This window comes from Nelumbo nucifera, chromosome 1, assembly GCF_055504915.1.
Source record: "Nelumbo nucifera cultivar China Antique chromosome 1, China Antique-T2T, whole genome shotgun sequence".
NCBI lineage: Eukaryota > Viridiplantae > Streptophyta > Magnoliopsida > Proteales > Nelumbonaceae > Nelumbo > Nelumbo nucifera.
Window position 1 is genome coordinate 86,258,730 of NC_142649.1, and position 13,890 is coordinate 86,272,619.

Below are 13,890 nucleotides of genomic sequence, written 5' to 3' on the forward strand. Positions count from 1 at the left end.
AAGTTGCATATTTACTTCATAACATTGGTCTTGAAGTCTTAAATGCCCAAATATCCAACCAAGTAGACATTTACAAAGATGAATATAAGATATTGGCCAAGTCCATTGGTATTAGTAATTTCTATTCTCATGTTAATTTCTTTTTTGTAATATAATGGTTTGTTTTTTATCATATAAAGTGATGGTTATTGTCTATTAACATCAGCCTTGAATGCCCATTTGCTAATTTCTCTTTACATTCCATTTGGCAACAAGATGCTATATTTGCTAACTCAAAACTTTACTAAGTTGAAACTATGGGACTGATTATAAGTGTGAGGACATGTGGCAATCATAACAAATTTTAATTTTGTTTAATAATAAATCAAAGATATATATTAAACATAATTGTGTTTGTTACACTTTGATTGCACTTTCCTAATGATCATATATGAATTCAGAATTATCTTGGTAAAAATTTACTAAAATGGATTCAAGATGTTGGCTAAATTCATTGGGAAGGACATGACCATTGCCACTAAGATAGTATGTTCATGAAAATTATTCAAGGATAATGACATAAAAATATTGATTATTGTGTGATCACTTCTCCTTAATGGTAATTTGGCAATATGGGGTCATATTAACCAACTTGATAAAAATTTATCAAGATGGCGTTAATAGGTTAATTTTAAATCTAAAGACATGCAAAAATAATTATAAATACATAATATTGTTTGATAATGAAAGAAAGATATACTAGGTATATAAGGTAGTGTTATATTTTGGTTATCCTCCTATAATGTTATTATATGCCCTAATTGTTACTTCAGTCAAATTTTATCAAGATGGGTTTAGAGTATTGGCTAAGTTCATTGGGGAGAACATGATCATCCTCATTTTGATAATATGTTTCATTACAATCAACTCAAAGACAATGTCATAATAGCATTGGTTATTGTGTGCACCATCTCCTTAATGACCATTTGACAATTATGAGCCATAAAATTTTACTAAGATGGGATTAAGGGGTTAGTTTCAAATTTGAGAACATGCAAAAACTATCACAAATGTGTAATATTGTTTCAGCACAATTAACTAAAGGGCAATGATATAATAATATTGGTTATTATGTATACACCATCTCTTTAATGGCCATTTGGAAGATATGAAACCATATGTGCCAACCTGGTAAACATTTACCAGGATGAGATTGCACTTTCTTCGAATGAGTCATATTTTGTAATAAGGGCATTTTAGTCTTTGTCTTTTCAAGGGGAAATGGGAGACTAACATGGAAGCAAGGTTGTCTAGACACCAAATTAGTCAAGAAAATAATTCCTACGTGGTGTGGGAATCTGTCCTCACTTTTCAAAAAGTGGATTTATAAACTCTTTCTCGATTCTACTATGGCTGACTTGGAATTCAGAATTCTGAATTGGGCTATCCATAATTCTCCCAAAAAATAATGAATGTGTACCTTCCAGGACGTCAATCAGATAAGGTGGTCTAAACTATCCTTTCACCAAAGAAAATGGCAATAGTTGCGTCCAAAATTTTCAAACAAAGATTAATGGTTATTATACTTTGTAAAAAGTTAAAAAAAAAAAGAAAAATCTTGCTGGGGATTTATTTACCAATGGAGAAGATAGCTAAAAGAGGAGTAAGATGGGTAAATAGAGGAATAGAAGATGAATAAGTAGCATGTATATTGGGAGGAATAAGAAGATGAGCAAGTAGCGTGTAAATTGATAATTGTGAGGGGAAGTTGCCCCCAAAGTGGCAGCACAATTGCCATTTATGTTCCTATTTTTATGTAAGTGTTTTGGGAACACACCTTTCAGATTGAGGTGTGTTCAAGGGGGTGAAGCTCCTATACATCAAAGGCAGAGTTCTCGGTCTTGTCTTTTGTTCTCTTGGTCTGGCCTACACTCATCATGGTCCCTCCTCTTTTAGTCCCGCTACTCTTCCTCGCTCCTCTACAGTTCCTGGGCTTCTTCAATGTTCATGTACTTTTGTGCATGCTTCATGAGTGTTGTTAGGTTGGGAGGAGGATTCTTCTATAGTGAGAAGTTGAATGTAAAGGAGTGTAGGCCGCTCAAGATAGCTATCACCGCTACAAACTAGTCCAGGGCTTGAACTTGTAGGGCCTCGGCGTTAAATCTCACCAAGTACTCTCTTAAGGTTTCTCCCTTCCTTTGTCGCAATTGCATGAGGCTGGCCGAAGTCTTTCAATGTCTCTAGCTGGTTGTGAACTATGCCAAGAATTGGGTGTCCAGTTGTTCTCAAGAAGATATGGACCGTGGAAGGCCTTGCACATCAGTCTTTTAGAAGAGTCGTGTAGTATCATCATGTCCTTGAACCCTTCAACATGGTCATTGGGGTCTGAAGTTCCATCGTACTTCTCGAACTGCAGAGGTCGCCAAGCAGCTGGCGGGAGTTCGTCCACAATCTCTTGAACGAAGATTGGTTCCTTCACGAGCTGGCTGTGGTGTCCTATGGGCTGAGCCATTGGATGAGCCACGCTTCTATCCACTTGGCTACGTTCCAGTTCGGCTAGGCGTTTCTCAGTTCCCTGATCTCAGCATCTCTACCAGTTGGGGCTACACCTATGGACTTTTCTCTCTTTGGCATTGCAGGACAACCTTGGACTGAACTGGATTCGGCTACCAAAATTGGTGATTGTGGCAGATGCTGGCCGAGCTGTTCTTTTTCCAGTATCCGGGTGGAACGGTGTGACTTGTTGTAAACATCATGCTTACAGGACCGGACTAGCGAGTCTGGTCTTCTGGATGACTGTTGCCTTTCTTGGTTAAACCTGACCCTCTACTTGTTTGGGTGGTGCTTTTTGGGGTCCTTAGTGTGAGGATCAATTGTGGTAAGCACCTTCGCGACAAGGTAGACATTCTCGGGGGCTTGGGCTAGTTGTTTGAGTGTCTCCATCATTGCAAGAATTCGGTCGACCTTCTGTTGCATCGCCTGGAACTATCCAAGATCGACCATGATTTGTTGTTGGGGCTCCCGAGGTGGAGAGCTGCGGTGGGAGTGGGATCCCCGAGATGGGGATCAGGCTCTAGAGCGGTCAGATATGTTTCTTGGCATGGTTGTCTTGAGTGTGTGAAAAGGGGTTATTGGGAAATGGCTTCTTGTGCATTCCCACAAACGACGCCAATTTGATGCTGCCCGATCTGAGGTGTCCCGAATCAAGATCGTAGTCAGATAATCTTGCCAAGTAGGTGAGACCAAGGTGGAAGGATTAAGCCACACACTGGAATCTATAGTCAAGAATGAAGGTCAGAGGCCTAAGGAGTTGTTCCCCAAGTAGGCACTCTGATGCTCAAGTCAGTTGAATGGAAGTATATGAGGCCGAGCCGAGTAGATAAGAATACTGCTAGTCTGAGAAGAAGTAAAGTGGAAGTCTAAAGATCCAAAAAGTCCCCTACCCTGAGCGGAGATTACCTATTTATAACTAGTCTTATTTAGATGAGGCTTTCGGGGTTGTCGGTATGAGGTTGCCCGCTGAGGTCTTTGGGATGACTCCTCTTCCTCAACGGGGTTACCCTCCTTGTTCGTGTGGGACTCTCCTTCTTGGTCGTGCTTATCTATTCCACGTGATGCCGATGTGGTTGGAATGATAGGATGGCCGTAAAGGTTACCACGTTGCCATGGCTAGCTCAACCATAACCCAAACACTTTTCACTCTTGCCTAGAGGAGCAACAACTGCCTCATCTGCTACACCTCCATTGCTTTCATCAGTCTATAGGGGTGGATTCAAGCTAAGTCGAGCTGAATAGTATAAGGCTCGAGCTTGGCTCGCCAAGGTAGTACTAGGCTCGAGCACATAGAGCCACCCGGGATGTACGATGGGCGTGGAATGCCTTCTAGGATCTGTGATGAGCATAAAGGGCCATCCAATACCTACGATGAGCATAAAACATCTCTTAAGACCTGCGATGAGTAATGAACATCGCTTGAGACTTGCAATGGATATAAAATGACATCACTAATCTAAGACAAACCCAATACACTACTAGCACCTTGTGATGGACATGAAATGATATCCCATGTTGTAACAAACGGTGGATAGATCTCAAGGCTGGTGACACCCACTAGCCTTGGGGCCATAGGGAATCGAGCAAACACCCGAGCATGCTAGTTAGATCCAAATCTTGTCCTTAACATGTGGCCATAGGGAAACCCATAAGGGGATATAACCTACACATACCACGTGAAAATCCTCAAGAGAAAGGAAATTTTATCTTTGAAGGATCTCGTTGAACACGTGGCCCTGAATAGCCAACATAAAGATAAAGATCCCTTTCCTAATAGGAAATTTCTTCTTTTATATCCTTCTCCTTACAAGCTTTGGGGTCCTATTTATAAAAAGGGAAACAACTCTCCCCCATGTCAAACAACCATATAACCCTAACCATAGGGTTCCTTAGAGGCTCTCTCTCTCTCTCGCCCTTCTTTTCTCCTCTCCCTACAACCATCCCACTCTCCCTTTCTCCCTCTTCACTGCCATTCTCTTGGACCTTTGGAGCCGAACTAGGCCATGGTGATCATGGAGTCCATGGTACTTACATCTGAAACTTCTTGCATTTTTTTGTTCTAAGATCTGTTTTGGGACGTGTTTAATGGTGAAATCCCACCATCCAGACACCGACAAACGAAGGTTAGTTTGCCTAAACGAAGACCCTCCATGTTTGATGTTGTGTTTTTCACCTTTTTGAGTGAATATTTAGCTGAAATCGGTTTTGTTTTAAATTTTCATAGATGAATCTGAAATATTTATGTTAGGTTTTTTGTGCATTGTCTTGTGATGATTCCTATAGATAAGTAGGATTTTTTTTTTGTTGACGATCAAGTAGAAAATATGCTGAAATATGTGGTTGCATAATTTTTTCTTGATTTTTTGTATGCATAATTAGTTAAGTGTTTGCATTTTTCTTGATTTTTTATATGAATATTTGTGATGTTTTTTATATTTTGTTGTGATTAATAATTAGTTAAATGTTTGTTAAATCCTCATTGCATAATGGTGATGCTTTATTATTATTATTATTATTATTATTATTATTATTATTATTATTATTATTCATTACTTTTTAAATATTTGGGTCCATGTCACACTCAATGTGTGGGCCAACATGGGCTCTCAGGTGTCATGAGGTGGTGATGTAGCTAGTTTCATTGAAATGTATAATATAATATGTGAAAAGCATTGTTTATATGTATGGGTGAAATGAGGGCTAAAATTGTCATTTATGCTAAAATAAGCACTTGTGGGGAAAGTAACTCACCATCCCCACCTCAATAAGTGCTTAAAAAACACAATAAGTAATTTGGCAACAAGTGCTTATTTTACAACCACTTAATCACCAAATATAGCCTTAATTGGATGATACAATATATTTTCATAACTATAAAATGAAAGAAAAAAATAGTTTTGCCCCACTTCCCTAGTTTTACATACCGTTTCACATGAATATAATTAAAAAAAATAGCAATTTTCTTATTAAGAAATTAAACTTCCTGCCACAACATGGGAAATCATCATATTAGGAAGATAATAATATTTCAAATATATTAATTTCAATACTCAAAATTAATACTATATAATAAGTATTTAATAAAGTAATCTCCTATAAAATTAGCAACTAAGAAGATAATAATTTTTTATGATAAAATTAAAGATAGAAAGTAAAAGAAAAAAAAGAATAAGCATGGAGCTGATGTTTTATTTAATGTAAGAAAGAGAAAATAGAAAAAAGGAAGATATCTCCTCATATCGAAATTCTTATTGAATTTGGTTCTTGTTCTAGGGCAAATCTATATTGTATGCCTCAAAATTGGGCATACAATATGCCCCTCATAAGAGGATTTATTGATTTTAGTGATAATAAAGAAGGAAATAAGTTGGGGAAAGAAGAGTAAATGGCATTAGGGGTGTCCACGGTTCGGTTAACTGAACCATGGCCCTTTTTTGTAAATCAAACCGGTGGTATCAGTTTTTTCATTTCACCAAACCGAAACCGAACGGGTACCACTGGTTAACCGGTCCACCGGTTTCGGTTTTTGACCGGTTTGATTTGTTGGTTTTTTATATTTATAATATATATTATATAAATATATGTATAATATAATATTATAAATAATAAATGATATATAATATATAATAAATATTTTAAAAATATATAATATTTTTAAATAGATCATTATAAATACAATATAAGTATATATTTATATAAAATGCATAGAAAATATGTGACATATATTGAAAATATATATAAAATATACATATAAATATATGTATTTTTAATCGTTAGTTTTTTTATAGATTAATCGAAAATTGAACCGATCCTTCCGTTTTTCAAAAATTTCAAACCGAAACTAAACCAATCAGTTCGATTAATCGCATTTTGCGATTTGATTTTTTCGATTAGGTTTGGTATTTTGGTTTTTCATGGATTGATTAATGGCTCCATGAAAAATCAGACTTACCGTAGTTGTTTTTGTGATTTTGTGAAGTAGCTTGTTTTCTAGTTCCGCAAGGGCTGAAAGGTGACATCGGTGGAGTCTATGAGATACGATAAATGTAGGACGATGTAAAACTAAGGAAGGTTTTTGAAATTTTTATGAATTAGGTCTTGTTTTGAAAATTTGAAAAATAGTAAAAGATAAATTTGACATTTTATTCTTTTTTTTTAAGTAGAGTTATTCAATTAGCTAAACGGGTATTTTAAGAAATTTACCTATTTTTAAACATCTATAATTTTATTATCTATTTATGAATTATGATGTCACGGGTCGAACCATCGACCCGGACGGTTGAACCGGTGACTCGAAAACCGGAGGCAATGACTCGTCTCGCTTTCAAGTCGGCAAGCAAGAAGCCGTTTCCCTTCTTTTTCGTCTTTCTCCTTCCTTGCCTCCTCTCCACACTCAAACGACTTGCCTTCCCACACAATGCCAGAAGGTGAGGACTTTTCGTACATCTCTCTCTCTATGTATTTTCTGAAGTTGTTTCAAATTGCAATTGATGTTTTTCTCTCTCTCCCTCTGTTTTGGGTTTTCTGGGATAAATCTTGTTTATGAATGGTATGTTATGCTTGTGGGTTATTTAATTCGTTGATTTTGCTTGAACCCTAACTGCATTTTTTACTTCTATTGGTTCTAGGGCTGAAGAATTTGATGGGTTGGTGAGAAGTCTAGGGATTTTCATTGGAATCAGAGGTTACTAGCGTGTTTGTAAGTATAGCTTTAATTTATTTTGTTGGACGGGAAATTAATTTTCATTGTAGTTTCGGTATCAGGAAACTTGAGCAAAATATTGAGGATTAAGGTCTTCAGAATTAATAAAGAGAGGAGATTTGAAGGACAGGAAGGGAGTGCCGAGGTTTCTATTTCTAAGGTTTATTCGGTCTTTGTCTCTTATTTTTGTTTTGGGGGAGGGGTGGTTTATCACTTAGAATCATGTCTGTCACTGCTGGTGTTAGCGATACCGTGATTGCTATTAGGGATAAACTTAGAGGTAAGATTGGGCAAACCAAGGTGAAAAGGTATTGGCCTGGAAAAGCACCAGAATGGGCAGATGATGCAGACGAAGATGCAGATATCAGGACGACTAGGGCAGTTGCCTTGGAGCAAGCTTTCCCTAGCCAGGACGATGATTCTGGAATTGTCAAAAAAGATGACCCCAGGCTGCGTCGTTTGGCTGAGAGTAGGATTGATAATCGTGAAGAAATTAGAGCTGATCATCGTCGCATTCGGCAAGCTGAGATTGTTTCCACTATTGAAGAGGAAAGCAAGAGGCAAGAAGGTGCAGATGTAGAAGAGGAGGATGAAGATGCTTTAGAGGAAAGGAGAAGAAGAATTAGGGAGAAATTGCTTCAGAAGCAGCACGAGGAAGCTGCACTACTTCCGGAGGAAGAGGAGGAGGAAGCAGAGGAAGAAGAAGAGGAGTCTGAGTATGAAACTGATTCAGAGGAGGAATTAATGGGTATGGCTATGGTGAAGCCTGTCTTTGTTCCTAAGTCAGAACGGGACACCATAGCTGAGCGCGAGCGACTTGAAGCAGAAGAAAGAGCTCTTGAAGAGTCGATGAAAAGGAAGTTGGAAGAAAGAAAGGTTGAGACCAAGCAGATTGTGGTTGAAGAGATAAGGAAGGATGAAGAAATACAAAAGAACTTGGAAGTGGAGGCAAACATTGCAGACGTGGATACTGATGATGAGGTTAATGAGGCAGAAGAGTACGAAGCTTGGAAGGCCAGAGAAATTGCAAGAATTAAGAGGGATAGGGAAGACCGGGAGGCAATGTTGAAGGAGAAGGAGGAGATAGAGAAGGTTAGAAACATGACAGAGGAGGAGCGGAGAGAATGGGAGAGGAAAAATCCTAAACCACTCCCTGTACCCAAGCAGAAATGGAGATTTATGCAGAAATATTACCACAAAGGTGCTTTCTTCCAGTCTGATGCAGATGATCGTGCGGACACTATCTACTCTCGTGATTTCTCTGCTCCTACTGGGGAGGATAAGATGGACAAGACAATACTGCCCAAAGTCATGCAGGTTAAGCACTTTGGGCGTAGTGGGAGGACTAAATGGACCCATCTTGTCAATGAGGATACAACTGATTGGAACAATCCGTATGTCTACTTTCATCTCTGCTTCTCAGTTCAAATTTCCTTTTATTAATAACTATTTTACTTTTGTGCTCTTATTATTTTCAGAAATTCTGTAGAAGAAATAGATATGTACCACTGTAGTTCTTTTTTGCCTGATAATCTGTAACTATTCTTTTATGGGGCTCCCAGTTACTTTTCTTCCTTATTATTTCTTGGGATCCCAGCAGCTCTGGCTATCATCCTCTGAAATTTTGCGGATGCATTCTTGGAGAAGAGAAGAGATGATTTCTGATAGTTGGGTTTCAATCCCGAGGCTGATGAAAACTTTGCAATAATGTCTTTTAATTGGTGACAGGCTTCAAGATTTGCTTTTGCAAATATGATGCAGTCATCAGAAAATTGCAGTACAGATATCTTAAGCCCCCCTCTAGATGTTTTGAAATCCAATAGATGCTTACTATTCATAGCAATTTTTTCTATATTTCTGGTCAGGGCTTCACTACAAATAACAAACAGGTGCGGGGATAGGGAGTCACCCTGCCGTATACCTACCTCTATTAGGAGTGAAGCTATTAGTAGGAGATCCATTGACCAAGACCTGAAAACTAGCAGTAGTCACACATTCCATAATCCATCCTACCCATTTATTATGGAATCCGAATTTTTGGAGAGTTGCTCTTATATATTCCCATTCTAACATGTCATTTGCTTTTTCCATGTGAATCTTAGAGGCGGCTATCCCTAACTTACCTTTTTTCCTTTTTCAGAGAAAGGAAAATTTCATGCGTGATTAATATATTATCTGAGATTTGTCTCCCTGGGATGAAGGCTGATTGATTTTGGAAAATTAATTTCCCTAGAAGGGGTTGCAATCTATTTACTAGAGTTTTAGCAATGAGTTTATTTCTTTTTGGAATGGCCTAAAATGGTCTGGGATTTCTGGCCCATTTCTTTTTGGAATTAGGGCTAGGAAAGTCTTGTTTAAATTTTTTGTCATTTTTCTGGAGTGAGCAGTATCTCATCACAACGGTAGCATCTTTCCCTGTGGCTTTATTTTTCCACTCTAGTTCTATTTAGCACTGGGGGCTCTGTTCATTTCAAATCAGTTTTACCTTCTGGGGGCTCTTTAATTCCCAAGGCCTTAGAAATCTGGATCATCCTTTTTTTCCTTTTATTCCCATTAAGAGATCCTATAAGGTGAATCTCATTCCAGGTTCAGTACTGATTAATAAGAATAACACTATATGCAAATCTAGAATCTCAACTAGCTGCAGGATTGGAAGCTACTTAGATTGAAGCTTAAAAAATTAGATAACTACTGGTAATGTAAATAAATTAATCAAGTCTTTAGTTAGCAACAAAAATTAGATAACTGCAGTAGGAAAATAGAAATACACTACAAGAAATCTATAGGGCTACAGGTAGTAAGACGAGGGAGTTAGCAACAAAAACTACAGACATTATAATGAGAAACTACTTAGTTCAAGCAGAAGTTCTATTGCAGATGGGTAACGAAGAGAAGTAAGAGAAGTGATGAGACACTTCCTGGTAGTGCTTGTTATCCAGTCTGGTATGAGCGCCAAGAAGATGTAGTGCATACCAACTATCCCCATGCCATTGCCATGCATCTTTGTTGATCCTCTTCTTATTTTTACATGAATTTTGTCATGCTACTTGAATATATGTTAAACACTGCAATTTTTCGTTCTAGCAGCTACTATTTTTATGAAGTGTAACTCCCCTGTAGACGTTTATATCCTGATGTTGGTATTGTTTTTTTGATGCAGATGGACATATAATGATCCTCTGAGGGCAAAGTACAATGCTAAGATGGCTGGAATGAATGCGCCAATCGCCAAACCCAAAGGAAGCAAGAAGCTGAAGGATTGGGAGGGCCATTGAGAATGACTGGCTAGATCAATCCCTAGCACAAATTCCATTCAGCTATCATGGGGCTGTTGTTGAAGCTTTCAACTACATAAAGCTCCAACTGAGGGATCATATTTTATAAATTGATTATCCCTTTTTGACTCGTATATCTGCACATACCATTGTAATTCAAAGTTTCTGTCAGAATATCTTTGGGCTTAGCGCTAGTCTCATCTTTTACATGTGATTTTCCTGAACCTTCAAAATGGCCATTAAGGTTGGAGTTGATCTCGAGAATCAGCAAACTGGTATTGAATGGATTTGAAGCGAGAAGCAGCAATTTTTGATATGTGGGCAAAGGCAAAGCACAGGTCGGACAGCACTCGACTATCACTGCTCCTGCTATCCATTGTTAAAAAGTACGGTGAGAACTGGCATTTATGCTTCGGTTTGGCCATAGCTGGACATCGAGTCAGAGTAATCAATCTTCTCAGCTAAGGATGTAGACTGAGCGTGGCACAGGTGGAATGGCACGATGCCGCTGAGGACCTATAGTGGTGATTGCTGCCAAAATTCTGGAAGTATTAAAATGTTTTTTCACTTAAATGACCTTTCATTGCAGAAAACTTGAGCAAACTATGACCAACTTGTGTAACATGATTTGAACCTTCACCACTTGTATAAGTAAAATTATGACCAACTTATTTGTCAAGAGAGAGTTAGTTTATTTTTTAAGTCTATAAATATAAGATTAATAGTTTTGGGTGGATTGAATTGGATTAGAGCGGGTTTGGTTGAATCTAATTCATTTAAATATAATTGGGTCATTAATGGGTTGGGAACCAAATCCAATCCACCCCGCCCAATTACCACCACTAAGGGCAAATCCCAATTGCCACCACTGAGGGTCGTTAATTTTTCGTTACACTTCATACACATGTGACATTGCGTCATGGATATATTATTTTTAAAATTCTTAAAATAGCCTTTTATGTGTATAACATAACAATGTGAGGTCTTTGTAAATCCCGATGAGAGAAAATCGTCAGTTCCCAACAGGACTCTGAATACATTAACGTCATTTTTGCTAGAACTCGTTACATTGTCGAAGTGGCTCTCTGTAGAGAATTTACCATAGCTCGACTAACAAATTATTACCTGACTTTGCACGTCCTACCGTGGAGAAGTGGGTATATGTAGGAGAAGTGGTTCGGTTCTTACAAGTGTACGACTAATGCAACTAATGCAGTTTCAGCTAAGAAGGTATCAAAGATGGGAGACATTATGGCCAAAAAATGGATAGGGTTTGCTATTATTGTGGAGGCCATATTACGAAGAAAGCTGTTGGGTATTTTGAACATTGAAGGCCTTTCTCTTAGATAAAGGAAGCACCCCTCCGATCTTTAATTAGTTGGGTTTTATTTTGAAAAACTAAGAAATAGTGGAGGGTAAATTTAATATTTTATTATTTTCATTAGTTTTTAATGACGATATCAATTGTTAAAGGATTTAAGGGTAGTGTAAGACAAGACAATATGTAAACAATAAAGGTAGACTTACATTTGATGAAACGTGATTGGTAGATTATTGAATGTCGTCACTCATTGGTTTTTGATGAGGGCAGATTTGGCCCTCCAGTGAAGTTGCAACACGTGGCACCTCGTGACAACTAGGCAAGCCCCAGGCAACAATTTACCAAGTTGGTCCCCCCCGGGCACCGGTCTGGCTGGCCTGGCGCAGCCTGCGTGCGACCTGGGACGGCCTGCGCGTGGCCTGCGCGCGACCTGGCGCGACCTGCGCGACCTGGCCGGATGAGCCTGCCACATGCGCCGACCTGGCAATCTGGCCCGGACGCAGGCGTCGACCTGGCGATCTGGCCCGGACACTGGCGCCGACCTGACAACAAGACCTGGACACAGGCGCCGACCTGCTGACCTGACCCGGACACAGGCGCCGACCTGGCAACCTGGCCGGACGCCGACCCGCCGACTGACACAGACGCCGACCTGGCAACCTGGTCCGGACACCGACCCGCCGACTGACAAGGCGCTGACCTGGCGATCTGGCCCGGACACAGGCGCCGACCTGACAACATGACCCGGACACAGGCCCGCCGACTGACACAGGCACCGACCTGGCAACCTGGCCCGGACACCGACCCGCCGACAGACACAGGCGCCGGCCTGGCAACCTGGCTCGGACACCGACCCGTCGACTGACAGGTGCCGACCTGACAACCTCGAGGAGTTCATCACCGTACCCCGGTTCAGACGGGATATGACGTCTTACCATTTGAAGGCTTTTTACCCACTTAACCCGCGAGGGCACCACTATATAAGGACTCCGACCCCCAAAGCCAACAGAGGAGAAAAAGGAGTATGGTGACCCCCGCTCTCTAGCTCTCTCATTTCTCTCCAAGCCCTCTGTAATCAGAATGCTAACTTAGGCATCGGAGAGTCCCCGCCGGGAAAATACCCCCGGGTCCTCTGATTCAGTTCCCGTAGGTCCCTCAGCTCCCGTCGTCTACAAAGGAGAGAAAATCACCTCATGCAGGGGGTAGTCGGGTAGCGCTGCACCAGGGAGCTCCACCATCCTCTGAGTTGCAGACCGCCTAGGAGCAAGTCAAGTGACGAGTTCGCCATCAGGGAACACTACCAGATAGTTCGCCACCAGGCAGTTCGCCATCAGGCAGTTCGCCACCAGGTAGCACTGCCGGGCAGTTCGCCACCAGGCAGTTCGCCACCAGGCAGTTCGCCATCAGGCAGTTCGTCACCAGGCAGTTCGCCATTAGGCAGTTCGCCACCAGGAAGCACTGCCGGGCAGTTCGCCACCAGGCAGTTCGCCATCAGGCAGTTCGCCATCAGGCAGTTCGCCACCAGGTAGCACTGCCGGGCAGTTCGCCACCAGGCAGTTCACCATCAGGCAGTTCGTCACCAGGCAGTTCGCCATCAGGCAGTTCGCCACCAGGGAGCACTGTCGGGCAGTTCGCCACCAGGTAGCACTGCCGGGCAGTTCGCCACCAGGCAGTTCGCCATCAGGTAGTTCGCCACCAGGGAGCACTGCCGGGCAGTTCGCCACCAGGCAGTTCACCATCAGGCAGTTCGCCATTAGGCAGTTCGTCACCAGGCAGTTCGCCATCAGGCAGTTCACCACCAGGCAGTTCGCCATCAGGCAGTTCGCCATCAGGCAGTTCACCACCGGGCAGTTCGCCACCAGGCAGTTCGCCATCAGGCAATTCGCCATCAGGCAGTTCGTCACCAGGCAGTTCGCCATCAGGCAGTTCACCATCAGGCAGTTCGCCATCAGGCAGTTCGCCACCGGGCAGTTCGCCACCAGGCAGTTCGCCACCGGGCAGTTCGCCATTAGGGAGTTTGCCACCAGGAAGCATCACCAGGCAGTTCTCCCCCGAGAAGT

The 13,890-nt window shown here is 41.1% G+C and overlaps 1 protein-coding gene across 2 annotated transcripts; it reads left to right on the forward strand.

Annotated features, from left to right (window-relative positions):
* The first annotated feature begins 6,869 nt into the window (after positions 1–6,869).
* Positions 6,870–11,250, forward strand: LOC104599534 (uncharacterized). Of its 2 annotated transcripts, none has more exons than XM_010262111.2 (3): positions 6,870–6,959; positions 7,161–8,628; positions 10,395–11,250. In XM_010262111.2, exons 2-3 carry the CDS (start codon positions 7,457–7,459, stop codon positions 10,507–10,509), a joined length of 1,287 nt encoding a protein of 428 aa, XP_010260413.1. In that variant the 5' UTR covers positions 6,870–6,959; positions 7,161–7,456; the 3' UTR covers positions 10,510–11,250. The 2 variants fall into 2 exon arrangements, with proteins under 2 accessions (XP_010260413.1, XP_010260414.1); XM_010262112.2 differs by lacking the exon at positions 6,870–6,959 and adding an exon at positions 6,960–7,081.
* The last annotated feature ends 2,640 nt before the right edge of the window (positions 11,251–13,890 follow it).